This window comes from Pteronotus mesoamericanus, unplaced genomic scaffold (genome assembly GCF_021234165.1).
Source record: "Pteronotus mesoamericanus isolate MK-2021 breed Mesoamerican mustached bat unplaced genomic scaffold, CSHL_Meso_final scaffold_582, whole genome shotgun sequence".
Lineage (NCBI taxonomy): Eukaryota > Metazoa > Chordata > Mammalia > Chiroptera > Mormoopidae > Pteronotus > Pteronotus mesoamericanus.
This window is the reverse complement of record NW_026555323.1, coordinates 3,107,835-3,121,439: the sequence shown is the minus strand read 5'-3', so window position 1 is coordinate 3,121,439 and position 13,605 is coordinate 3,107,835. Positions and strand designations below refer to the sequence as shown.

The 13,605-nt window shown below is 47.4% G+C and overlaps 1 protein-coding gene across 1 annotated transcript in view; it reads right to left on the bottom strand.

The window, feature by feature from the left end:
* Nucleotides 1-13,605, bottom strand: part of TRPM1 (transient receptor potential cation channel subfamily M member 1) — a 45,664-nt gene that overhangs the window by 21,092 nt on the left and 10,967 nt on the right. The window contains 9 exon segments of the mRNA XM_054561967.1: nt 1,177-1,308; nt 1,543-1,665; nt 2,202-2,430; nt 3,100-3,392; nt 8,320-8,349; nt 9,194-9,334; nt 11,022-11,072; nt 11,333-11,467; nt 12,812-12,985. Coding sequence (XP_054417942.1) covers nt 1,177-1,308; nt 1,543-1,665; nt 2,202-2,430; nt 3,100-3,392; nt 8,320-8,349; nt 9,194-9,334; nt 11,022-11,072; nt 11,333-11,467; nt 12,812-12,985 — 1,308 coding nt within the window.

The following is a 13,605-nucleotide window of genomic DNA, read 5'->3' as shown; positions in this document are numbered from 1 at the left end:
CTGGGGCTCCCTGGCCTCCTGGCTCTGCCCTCTTCAGCAGCATCTGAGTCTCCTGCGGGCCAGGGACACCCCTGGTCCTCAGCGGCTTCTGATCAGGATGCACAGGCGGTGGAGGCTTTGGGCACATCACGCACTGTGGCTGAGGGAAGGGTCGGTATCCAGGCCCACAACTGGTCTGAGACCCTGGGCAGCCCCCTCCCACCCCGGGGCTATTTTCCAAAGGTCTGCCCCTGCTCCCGGCTCACCCCATTCACGGCTGGGGCGACAGCCTGGGACCCAGCGTCTCCTACTCCATCACCTGCTGGCACCCAGTCCCTAAAGAAGCCGCAGTGTCTGGAGTGGAGCGGTGGCTTGGTGGCTCTGCGAGTGGTCTTGTCCCTCCCACAGGCTGCAGCGGTTGTAGGAGCCACAGGGCACTGCCACCCCTGCTGTGACTACCTGCGGCTGGACCCGTTGTCCCCAGGACCTTCCAATACGCTCTGGTTTCTCTGCCCACTTTTCCCGCCCACATGCAGAAGGCTGGGGCTGCCCTTGCTCCTGCGGAGCCAGCCTCCTGGGGTGGCCGCCAAAGGGGCCGGAGGACAGTGCGTGGCCAAGAGGGTCGGTGCGGAGGCCTGGGTTTGCTCCCTCCCTCTAGGAGGGAACGATCAAAAGTTCAACCGCACACTTCCAGTAACCCCGCAATTTCATGCAAAACAGCATCTGCGGGTTGGCCTCTTCGAACACCAGTTTATTTTTAAATAAAATTATCCTTTGCTAAGTTTGTCTTACTAAAGACATTTAAACAAGCCCTCATCTTAAGCAAAAAGAATGTGACTGTTTTGCTTTAGGAAACAGTGTATTTGGGGCTGAGATGGCCGCGTTTGTATGGACGTAAAAATACGCGACAAGATTGCTAGACCCAGTGTTAGGTGAGGATCTGAAGGCGTTCCGGTTTCGTTTTCACAATTTGTTTTAATTTGGTGAACTGTAAACACCTTTTAAAGCCCTGGCCAGTTTTCCTTTTTTAAAACAATTAGGTTTTCTGAGGTAACGTTGGTCCATAACATGTAAATTTCAGATGCGGCTGCTCCCCACCCAAAGCCCAGCCTCCTTCTGGACCTGACACTTGTCTCGATTCTAACATATCTCACTGTTCCAAACAGAGGACATGGCCCACGCAAAGGGGGTCCTTACTGTGTAGAACCAGAACTTGACAATGGGAGCATTGTAGAATTCACAGATCTTCGTCCCGATCGGGATACTCCTTTGCTTTCTGTGCTCATTCTCCTCATCCCCCTTGCGCGAGCTGGCGTCTGCGTTCGCGTCCTGGAAAACATGGTGGGCGGGTTGCTAGGTGGGAAAGGCAACATTCCCCAGCACGCGATTGAACAGACAGGCGCCTTTAAAAATAAAGAGTTATAAAAATTGTCCTCCAAACAAAAACAAAAACAAAAAAAAACACGTCTTCAATGATTGCAGTCTCTAAATTCACAGTGAGAGAAATCTCGATTTTGAAAACGAGAGCAGAGTGGTACTTGTATGAGCAAAGGTAACACTGACCACAGGCTCCTCTTCTTTTTCTTTGCCATCTTCGTTTTCCTTGGATGTTTGGTAAGAGAAGTCATCGTAGGTGCGAAATTCTAAAAACAGGATGGTGGGTGGGAGAAGAAGCCCCATGATCACCTATGGGAGGTGAGAAAAAGGGCTATTTCAGCTTTGTTGATTCTCAAAACTTTTCCCACCATTGGTACAATTTTTTAAAAAATTCTCACCTGAGGACATGTTTATTGATTTGAGAGAGAGAACGAGAGAGAGAAAGAGACATCAATTGGTTGCCTCCCGTACGTGCCCTGACTGGGAATTGAACCCGAAACCTTTTGGTGTACGGGATGATGGTCCAAATAACCAAGTTCCCCGGCCAAAACGAAAACCTTGTTATTTCTGTCACAGTGGCCCATTGGTCAGGTCAGACTCTGGCATAAGACCACCTGAGTTCAGGTCCTGGACTGACTAACTCAGATCCTAGGCAAGTCTCGGCGTTTCAGGTTCTCTGTCTGCAGACCAAGGTCTGCGACAGCATCTCCCTCATGGGGTCATTCAGAGGAGTCAATAAAACAACCCATCGTAAGCGCTTAGCTCAGCCAGGCAGAGCGTAAGGGCTCCCAGGTGTCCCTCGTCCCCGTACCGTCCTTCCCAGCCTGACAGCACGTCACACGCACCTTGAGGCCAGGGTTCTTCCTCATCCGCAGCCTCCCCATCCACATGTCAGTCAGCAGCATCTGGCTGCAGGTGTGAGCAATGAAGTCCCGGTGCTTGGCCGCGACCGCCAGCTTGAGGCAGGTGGAGTTGCTCCAGTTTTTCAGCTCGTACGTGAGCAGCTTCATGGCGATCTGCTCGTCATGCTTATACGACTGGTCCAACAGCTCCACGGCCAGCTGGCCAAAGTCTCTGGACGGAAAGAAATGGAATTGGGGCTGGAGCCGCAGGGGCCGCAGATTCTTGGTTGGAGAGCCGTGGTCACAGGGGCGTCATGGAGCCACGACAGTCCTTAAAGCTCGCCGGGGTGCGTCCCCAGGGGGGAACCGCTGGGCGGGGCTTTGTGTTCAGTCATGTTGGGGGATGACTATTCTCGCTGCAAATGAAGCTTTAGGTGGACCCCAAATTTGCCCCTCAGGCCCCAGAGACCCAGAGACCAGAAGACAAAACCCCTTCCCTCACGTGTTCCCAGAAAGGGATGCAGATTAGGAAGGACAACAGATAGATCAGAAGTCAGAAAAGTGGCTGCTCTTTGTGGAGGGGACAGGTGAACCCCAGTGTGAACGGGAGGCAACTGATCAAAGTTTCTTCTCTCCCCCCCCCACCCCATTTCCTCTCTCTAAAAGCAAAAAAAACATATCCCGGGGGGAGGATCAGAAAACAAACCAACCAACAAAAAACAGTGACCGTCCAGAAGCACCTCCGAGAGGCCAAACGGAAAACGTCCCCCTGCCCGACACTGCGATTTACGCACACGCTTTAAACTTAATTGTACAGAAGTGAGAACGGCAGGCGCCACCCCTCCCCGCAGAGGGGACAGGTACTGAGGACAAGAGCCTCCCGTCCCCTGCAGACGCTAACTTGGAGTTGTTGTCCAAGTCCTGGGAGATGTCATCCACCAGCTCGCTCTCGGAGGACTCGTGCGCCATGGACTTGTAGAGCTTGCAGGCCACAAGGGCCTTGGCCATGCTCTCCTCGCCTCGCTGCCACAGGAAGACGGCCATCCTCTGGCGCTTCATCAGCACAGCCCACACCAGCAGCTCATGGAAGGGGTGCTGGAAGCGACCCACGGCTGGGTCGTCCACGTCGATGTCCATCTCCTCCTCCTTCTTCTTCTTTTTCTTCTTCTTCCCTTTGGCCGGAGGCTCGTCATCCTGAGGGGAGACAAGCACATGGCCCACGGTTCTGCCATAGCCATGGGCAGCTACAGGTTTCAGGGTGACGTGAAAAAGGAAAACCCTTCTTAGGGACACCTAGGTTTCCCACGCGGTGTATTAATTCTCCTGAAGAGAGGCTCACGGTTATTATGAGAAGTAAACCATGAGAATGAGCAGAAAGGCATCCTGCCCTTTAAAGAACTTGTGCCTCTGGGTTGGCAGTGTTTTTTAAAAAAATCCCGATGCCGAGATTGTGAGTTTGACCCCCGGTCTGGGCGCATGCAAGAATCAACCAAGGAAGGTATGAGTAAGTGGAACAACACATTGACGTTTTAAAAACCGAGGAGACGCTGCAAAAATAAAACAGTAACAAGAACACTCTTAAATGCAAAAAGCACCATGGGAGAGATGAAAGCCCACGGTTTATTTCCTCAAGAAACTCTTCCAAGAGCAATTCTCGTTTGCAGATATGGTGGAACGGGGGATCCACCAGAGAAAAATAAAAGGGGATAGAGAAAAATGTCTTCGGTTTTCCTGCCAACGTTTTAGGGATGCAAATGCTTCATTCTGAATGAGTTTGGTCTTTTGGTGCATGAGGTACAAATGGAATGCCAATGTTTCCCGTTTCCCAAGGGGGTTATGAGGGCTGGTTCTTAACATGGGGCAGGATAGGAAAGAAATGTGGGTACAACTGAGAGAATTGCGGCTGGAGGCAGGGAACATGGGAGCAACACGGAAATAGGAGGGGCCTAGACCGTCCCAGGCTAAGACTTCAGTGCTCAATGGAATATTAAAAGGGATATTTGGCTCTGACCGATGTGGCTCAGTGGGTTCAGTATCATCCCACAAAGTGAAGGGTTGCTGGTTCGATTCCCAGTCAGGGCACATCCCTGCGTTTCAGGCCCACATGCGAGAAGCAACCCATCGATGTTTCTCTCACACGTGGGTGTTTCTCTCCTTCTCTTTCTCCCTCCCTTCCCCTCTCTCTAAGAATAAATAGATACCATCTTTACAAAAAACGATATCTGTTTTTCCGCAAACAGTGTTCCATCAATTATCTGTTTTTATTTCTCTTTCAGTTATCTATTTTTATTCTCACTCTGAAAGGCTGTGAATGTCTTCATTTCCTCGGATGAGGAATTTGTGGCCAAAAGACTGAAGAACCTGTCCACAGTGACCCGGCTGGCGCGGCAGGGGTTGGGGGACGGGGGAGCCAGGCTCCTCCATCCCTACCCCCATTGTTCACAGGTCGGCCCACAATCCCGTAATGAATTATAATATGTTTATCAAAACTATCATATCTTGCCTCTGATTTCAATGTTTTTGTTCTCATTTTCTAATTTGCCACAGTAAAACCATACAGTAATTTTGGGAAACTTGATACACATAGGTGGAAATTTGACCTAACAGAAATTTTAAAATTAACTTAGCTTTATTTTCGAGAGTATGTTAAATCAAATAAGAAGCCACGAATGGCTAATGAAATGTAAGACAGAAGGCTTTTTAAGCCTACTTTTCAATAATATAGAACATTATAAAAATATCCATTGTATGCAAATACTCTTAAAATGATTTTAAGATTGCTAGAGAGAGAATATAGCAAACAAGGGCTTCACTTCCCTAAAATGCAAAGAACTCCCACAATAAACAAGAACAAGAGAAACAACCAAAGAAAACAACAAAAGGTAGGAACCGAAAAGATAAAGAGAAATGAATATATCTACAATCATAGTGCATCTCTAAACACATCTCGCTTAGAAATGAACCTGAAAAAACTTAGTAAATATAGAAGCAAATGGAATAATATAATGACCAAGCTTGATCAGACAGATAAGTGTAAGAACTGGACCCAACGAACTGAGAATACACGTTTGTTTCCAACACACGTGAATCATTAACAAAAATCAACCAGGCATTAAACCCTGGTTTCTTTGAGGTTTTATATCTCAGTGATTTCATGTTAGTCTACATTCAAGGAATGAAATTAGAAATTAACAAGAGTGGAATAATGACAACAGTAAGTCTGTACCTAGCAAAGTTAAAATATGCTTACACATAACTCTTGGATCAAAGAGGAAATTATAAATATTTAGAAATGATGGCAATGAAGGTTCTACTTACCCAAACCTGTGGATACCATGAAAAAAATGCTAAGAGAAGAATTATACCTTTAGTACATGTATTGGAGCACCTGGGAGACAGAGAATGAGCAAACCTTGCTTTCAAACTGAGTCAATAAAAACAGTACAGGAACTGTATAGAAAATATATGGAAGAAGGGAATAAAAATCAAAGCAGATATTAATAAAATAGAAAACAAAATAAAAGAAGTTGCCTGATAAAGCAAAAATACCAAATACATAGGCAGGTGTTGTTAAGAACAAAAGAGAGAAGGTATAAATTTTTAAAAATTGGAACAAGAAATGGCACCCAGCTAAAGATATTGAGGAGGTTAAAAAGTTAGAATACTATGAGTCCTGGCCAGGTAGCTCAGGCAGTTAGATCATCTTCCCGATATGCTAAGGTTGTGGGTTCAATCCCTGGTCAGGGCACATAGAAAAATCGACCAATGAGTGCATAGAGAAATGCAACAACAAATCAGTGTTTGTTTTCTCTTTCTCTCTCTCCCTCCCTCCCTCTCTCTAAAATCAATTTAAAAAACTAATAAATAAAAAATTAGAATCCTATGTAAAACTTTACACCAATGAACTGAAGGCCTAGACGAAATAGATTGTTTTCTAGGAAAATGTGAACGACCGAAGGTAACCCCAGGAAATAGAAATTTCATAATAGAGCCTGAACTGACTCATCTTATGAAAGTTGTTTCAGTAGTGCTCCCAGAACAGGGCTGCAACCAGGCTATTTTTAGAGGTGAGTTCACCCAGCAGGCAAACCCAACTCGACACAAAGATTTTGCGAGAACAGACTATTACGGAAAGCTGCATACCATCACCCGCACGAGACCACAACTCCAGCGACGACGATGCCACCATGCTAACGGTGTGCCTTCATGGCGAACACGGAAGCCAAACCATCTACCCTGCATCCACGCAGAAATGGGGATGCTATTTAACTTAAGACACGCATTTGATTGAGAAGAGTCTTTACAATAATCCACTTGTGCGTTCTGTGATATGGCATTTCTTCCATTCGTTTAAATATCTTTTTGTCTATGTTTTGTCCTTAAGGTTCCTTCTCAAGGTCATTGCTGAGTACGTTTGTCCCATTATCAGGGAACTCTTTAGTTGACTTTCCTGAGTTTTCTAGGTAAAACAATATTGAATTATTTCCTCTCCTTTTAAGGTACTTTTTAAAAGATCACCTCTTTCAGTGGTACAGTTTCCAGAACTCTGTAAAAAGCGATAGGGATAATTATGATGTCAACAATAACGGGCCTCCTTGTCTGGTTCTTGATTTTTTTTATTTGATTTTTTAAAAAAGACTTTTATTTATTTATTTGTAGAGAGAGCGGAAGGGAGGGAGAAAAGGAAGGAGAGAAAAATCAGTGTGTTTCTTGCTCCCTAACCGGGACGTGGCACACAATCCAGGCATGTGCACTGACTGGGAATTGAACTGGCAAACTTTCGGTTTGCAGGCTGGTGCTCCATCCACTGAGCCGCACCAGCCAGGGATGATTTTAATAGAAAGGACTCCAGTGGTCCACTATTCAATAATAGGGTTCTTCCTATAAGCTATCCATGTATTTTAATCATATCAGAAAGTATTTTTATTATCATTTATTTTATTTTGGCATTCTAGTAAACTAATTTTTAAAAAAAATTAAGGAAACTATTTTACGGTTTTTTCTTTTTTATTCACGCATCTCCCACCCCCTCCTTTAGCAACCATCAGCTTGTTCTTCCTATCTATGAGTCTGTTTCTGTTTTGTTCGTTCATTTATGTTGGTTTTTTTAGATTCCAACTATAAGTGAAACCGTATGGTATTTTTCTTTCTCTGTCTGGCTTATTTCATTTAGCATAATACCCTCTAGGTCCATCTATGTTGTCCCAAATGGCAAGATTTCATTTCTTTTTATGACTAATATTCCATTGTATATATGTACCACATCTTTTTCATTTGTTATTGATTGATTTGGGGGGGAGGGGAAAGGGAGAGAGAGAGATAACCATTGATTTGTTGTTCCACTTATTTATGCATTCATTGGTTGCTTCTTGTATGTGCAGTGACTGGGGATCGAACCTACAACCCTGGTGTATCAGGACAACACTAATCAAATGAGTGACCCAGCCAGAGCTATACCATTCTTTATCCATTCACACATCAGTGGACACCTAAGTTGCTTCCAGACCTTTGCTACTATAAATAACACTGCAATGAACTTAGGGATGCATGTATCTTTTCAAATTAATGGTTTGTTTTCTTCAGATAAAGACCCCGAAGCCATATTGCTGGGTCATATGGCAGCCCTATTTTTAGTTTTTTAATTCTTTACCATCTATTGAAAAATGACCACGTTATGCTGTTTTTCTTCTTTAACTTACTGATATGAGGCAATATATGAAAGACTTATTAACATTAGATAATATTTGCATTCTTAGAAGACTTTAATTACTCGTTTATGACTTTAAAAATATTCCACTGAATTCCTTTTGGAGTTATTTATTATTTTTGTGTACATAAGTGTCATTATTCTCCAGGTTTTTTGGTTTAATCTTCGCCTGCTTTTGAAACCATGGTTTTGCTAATTCTATAAAATGAATTGGGTAACATCTAACTTGTAAAAATGTCTACGATTGCTTTACATAATTTGACTGAATCATCTAAGCAAACATGGTGTGTATAGTCTAACAGATTTATTCACGGAGACAAATTTGTTTGCTTTTATGTTGAACAAACACAAAACGCGGACGGCACATTTATTTGACCAAGACATCATAAACTATTGAAAGCAAACGCGACTTACTTCCATTCCCAGAAGTTTAAGAGCTTTAGGCTGCATGATAAAAAGGGAGGAAAAAAACCCCAATGTGATCAAATAACCGACGTTAGTTGTACATTAGCAGGAGAGTTAGTAAGAGACATAGTAATAGATTAACAATTAAGGGCAACGGCCAAGGAAAGGAAATGCCTTCAAGTGGACGCTCGGCTTCCATGACGTCAGCTGAGGGGAAGGATGTGCAGACACTTGACCCTCATTGCAGCCGGAACCAGAGAAGCTTGCCCCCAGAAATGTGGGCCAGGCGGGGTGGGGCGGGGGAGGTGATGCTGGGTCTGAGTGCAGAGCAAGGGCTCACGTTTGACTTGGGCTTGTGCTAAGCGAGGGATTTTGGCTGGGTGGGGGCGGGGAGGAAGACCCAGCTGACACAGCCGTACAGTTTGACTTGGGCAGAGGTCCGTGGTCCCCATGGCGACATGGGGATGACTGTCAGCTTGTTGGAGAGGCTTGGGTGCTGGGGCAATGACCTTGGCGGGGAATCCTCAGGCTGCGGGGAGCCCAGGGAGCCTCTGAGCAGGGGGTGCTTTGGAAGAGGTAGGTCACCGCAGCAGCAGCCGTAGGATGAAGTGGACAAAGCACAGCGGCGAAGGGTGGGACAATGCAAATCATGGGCTGAGCATCCCAACTTGTTAAGGATAAAGCACAGGGGTCCTGGGTGAAGCCGGGCGTCTGTAGGGACAGTGAGGCCTCACACCCGGATCCCTGCAGGAGGAAGGGCAGCGGAGCGGGGGAACGGAATGATGAGCTTGACTTTGAACAGGCTGAGCTATTGGAAAAGACAACAAGGAAGCCCACGTGACTCAGGAACCACACGACACCGCACACAGCCACTTGATTCTACCCTCTTGGGCCCAAACAAGTTGTTGTAAAGGGTCCGGAAGCTCTTGCGCGTGTAGTGGCAGCGGTAGGCGCCTCCCATGAGGTACTCCAGCACCAGCCCGATGTCTATGAGGCTGATGTGGTAATCGGGCGGCAGGTTGCCCTGCAAGAGAAGGGGCCGAGTCTCAGGCCCTGTGAGAGGCGTGGACTCCATCCCTCACCCCTCAGGCACGAATAGTCAAACACAGCACTCAGTCTATTGCACGGGACTCAGCCATCCTTTGGAAAATGGGTTAAACCTTCTCAGGGAGAAGAGTTAGGAGCCGGGTAGAGGCCTGCGCGTAGACAGAAAGGCCTGCAGCGCGCGTGCGTGAGCGGGAACCAATGAATCAACCATGGGCCTTGCTTTGTCCAGGTCAGTTGGCTTTGTGGAGAAGGTGCTTTGCCAGCTGCTTGCAGGACAGAAGCCCACTTCTGGGGCTGGAGTCCAGATTTCACGGGTAACAGGAAGGCGGGCTCCGTGGGAGGCAGTGGGAGGAGGGCTTTTCCCTGGGGTCCCGGCATCTCCAGTGACAGCTTCCCATGGTGCCCTGTGACTTTGGGGGGTACCCCCAGATTTCAGGAAGAACCCAAACCCGCAAACGACCTGGTGCAAGCAGGAGTCGGGGCAGGGACAGGGTCCAGTGACTGCCTCCCGTTATGAGAACGAGACTTTCGTACGACCCCTGACCGGATGATCTGGGACCCTCTTCTCTAGTCCCTCCTCTGAGTGAGTTTCTCTTGCTGAGAATATGAATGCACACCCCACACTTAGCACGCCAGGGACTGCGGCGCTCTAGCAAAAGGAATCCCTTCTGACGCCAGCCCCCTCTAACCCCGCAGCCCGTGGCCACGGGAGTCAGCAAAGAACAGGACAGGGGGTGAGCAGGCAGGGTCCTCCAAGAATACAGACTGTTACACTTCGCAGCAATGGGAAGCGGGGACATATGTCACTTCCCAAAGAGGGAACAGAAAGGGCTAAGAACAAGTGCTTTGATCCCCAGAACACACGCAGTGACACAGGCATGTCCTATTGGTCGTTCTAGAAAGAGGCGGAGTGGTGGGTCTTACTTAATGCAGACACCGAACACGAGGCAGCAGGGGCAGCTGTAGGGCGGGCCCTCCCCTGGCCGAGGCCCTGGGGACCCACCCCTCATGGCTCCTTCAGCACGAGCCTGTCATGTGTGGGGAGGGGAAGGAGCACCACATTTAAACAGGATGACTTTTTAACATTGTAAGTAAATTCTTTTAATAAAGAGAGGGGCTCATTATTTCTTAGGCCACCAACAAGAGGGACATACGTTTTAGAAATTTTAAAGTAGCTTTATAAAAGGTCTTCTTGAGAAGTCCATATTGCCAGTTGTAGAAACATACCCTGGCTACTGTGGCTCAGCAGATTGAGCACCAGCCTGCAAACCAAAGGGTCGCCAGGTCGATTCCCAGACAAGGCCCATGCCTGGGTTGCAGGCTGGGTCTCAAGAGGCAACCACACATAGATGTTCCTCTCCCTCTCTTTTTCCCTCCCTTCCCCTCTCTCTAAAAATAAATAAAATCTTTTAAAAAAAAACAGTCATGGGGATGTAAAGTACAGCAAAGAAGATATAGTTAATGATATTGTCGTAACTATATATGATGTCAAGTGGGTACTCTACTTATTAGGGTATCACTCGATAAGGTATACAAATGTCTCATCACTATATTGTACACCGGACACTAATATAATACTGTCAGCAGTAATTAGACAGTACATTTTTTAAAAATATGTTATCGAAACATGCCCTTAGATAAGGATGATGAAACAGCAGACCGACCTTTTTAACGTCCCTGACCAGCAAATGGAGAGTGTTCGGTGGACCCAGCCTCTGAAAGACAAGCATTCAGCCCTATTAACTGTGGTTTTCTCTTCAACTTGGAGCAAAATCCTGCGCTTGGACTTTAAAAACTAAAAACAAAAACAAACAAACAAAAAACCCTAAAAATAAAAAAGAATTCCTGCCTGCCATTAAACGGTGGCCCTCCCACTGCAATATTTCAATAATCATGGCTCCTCTGGGCGCACCACGCACCCGCGGTCGCGGTTGGTGCGCCCAAGCCTCCCCTCAGCCCCACCCGGGACACTCACCGTGTTGTAAAGCTCTTCCAGCCTCGGGATAGTGAGAAAGTGCTGCATGTTGACTCCGTTTTCAATCAGGAGCTTCACAAAGTCCACGCGATCTAAGACCAAAGCGTCCAGCATGGCTTGTTCCAAAGCATTTACCTGCACGAGGGAGGAGGGGAGCCTGGGAGTGTCCCTTTGAGGGGACATGAGGCAGGTGGCAGGTTGGAAACACCCCCAAAAGCATATTCCGACCCCCCGCCCCGATTCTAGAGCTGTCTGAACGGGGTCCTGTTTGCTGTCTGTCTTCAGGAAACACACCCCTCCCCCTCCCCCTTTCTCATCAGTTTGGCCTCTAAATGTCAGACCAACAATCCAAGTTCAATAAAAGGGGGAAAAGAAGCGATTTTCTCCTTTTTAAAACAAATGGAAGACCTGGCTGGTGTGGCTCAGTCGATTGAGCGCTGGCCTGCAAACCAAAGGGTCACCAGTTTGATTCCCAGGCACATGCCTGGGTTGTGGGCCAGGTTCCCAGTAGGGGGTGCACGATAGGCAACCACACGTTGATGTTTCTCTCCCTCTCTTTCTTCCTCCCTTCCCTTCTCTCTAAAAGTAAATAAATAAAAATCTTAAAGCATTTAAAAAAAATAAAATAAATTGAAGACGATTCAAAGTTACGGCAAAACTACCATTGCTCTCTCCAGTTGCCGGTTTTGTTTTTAATTAAAATAGTTTATTAGCTTCTCTTTTAATACAAACAGGAGAAAGAAAACCCCCCAAGTTGCATTCTTTTCAAAACAAAACTGCGATCAGGACTTGAATCTCCAAGCTCCCGCCTCCGTAGACAGTGTTCTTTGAGGCGGCAGAGTGCACGATTTTGTGTCCCATTATTTAGCATTTCTGTCTCTGTCCTTCGAGAGCGATGGGACCTACAGCCCTCAGTATAATGTGGAGCCTTGCTGGGCAGACCCAGTTTCCTTGACTTAGAATCCCCTGTGTGGCAGCAGGTGGGACCCAATAGGCGTGCAGCGTGCCGCCAGGGTGAGCGACAGCGACCGTGCCAGTTACCTGGCACCGCACAGGCCCCTTACCTGCCTGGCCTGTGTCATGTCAACATGATATGACTGGATATGGGTGCCTAACAGGTTTCCCTTCCCCCAATCCCAGGCTCCGTGTTTTGTTCGGTAACAATTGGGGTATTGCCCATATTTCCCCCCATGAAGCATTTGCGTGTCTGCCGGGCAGACAGACCGATGACCCGGCCTCCTCTGTCAGCGGCTTTATTCCCCTGAAGCAGGAACATTTGTGACAACCTGACAGCTACATCTCAGCAGAAGGCGACACAGATGCAATCTCGTCAATGCCTTCCCGTGGCCTCCTGGGACCTGGGACTGCGGGTGGGGCTGGAGCCCAGGCCCCCGGAGTGCCCCGCCCCTTCGAGGAAGAGGGCCCCAGCCTCAGGAACACAAGGGTCCCGAGACGTGGGAGCGGAGGCTCCCCACGTACCCAGTTCAGCAGCTCGATCTTCCGGGGGTCAGTTTCTTCCTCCACCTCCTCTTTCACTTTCCCCTTCTTCTTGCCTTTCCCTTTTCCTCTGCCCCCCTTGGTGGTTGCCGTGGGTGGCTTCTTCTCCTTCTCCATCACCTTGCTCTCCATCGGGGGGGCCAGGCTGCCCAGTGGCTGCAGTCCACAGCGAGCAGAATGGGGGGGAAGCACACACATGCACACGTATACACATTAGCGCACACATACACCATGCATTCGTGCGAACATGAGTACACACACATACACAGTTCTCGAGGCCTCCCGGGTTTCCGGAAACAGTTTGAAAACTCAGGGCTCTCCATGCAATCATCATATTTCGTTTTAAGGAGCTATTTCTTTTCTTTTGTTTAAAAGGGTAAAAACCTTGCCCTGGCTGGTGTGGCTCAGTGGATTGAACGACGACCTGTAAACTGAGAGGTCACTGGTTCAATTCCCAGTCAGGACACATGCCTGGGCTGTGGGCCAGGATCTCAGTTGGGAGTGCGCGAGAGGCAACCGATCGATGTTTCTCTTGCGCAGTGTGTTTCTCTTCCTCTCTTTCTCCCTCCCTTCCCCTCTCTCTAAAAATAAAAAATTAAAATCTTTAAAACAAACAAATAAGCAAAAGGGTAATAACCCACTTTCACCAGCCACCCTAAAATAGTGATAATTTCTTCAAGAGCCCTGGTTTGAGTCTGTGATAGGCACTGGTAGCTCTAACTTCCTCCTGGTTCTTTGATGTTAAATAGTAATGTCTCCTAACAGTCATAGTGGAG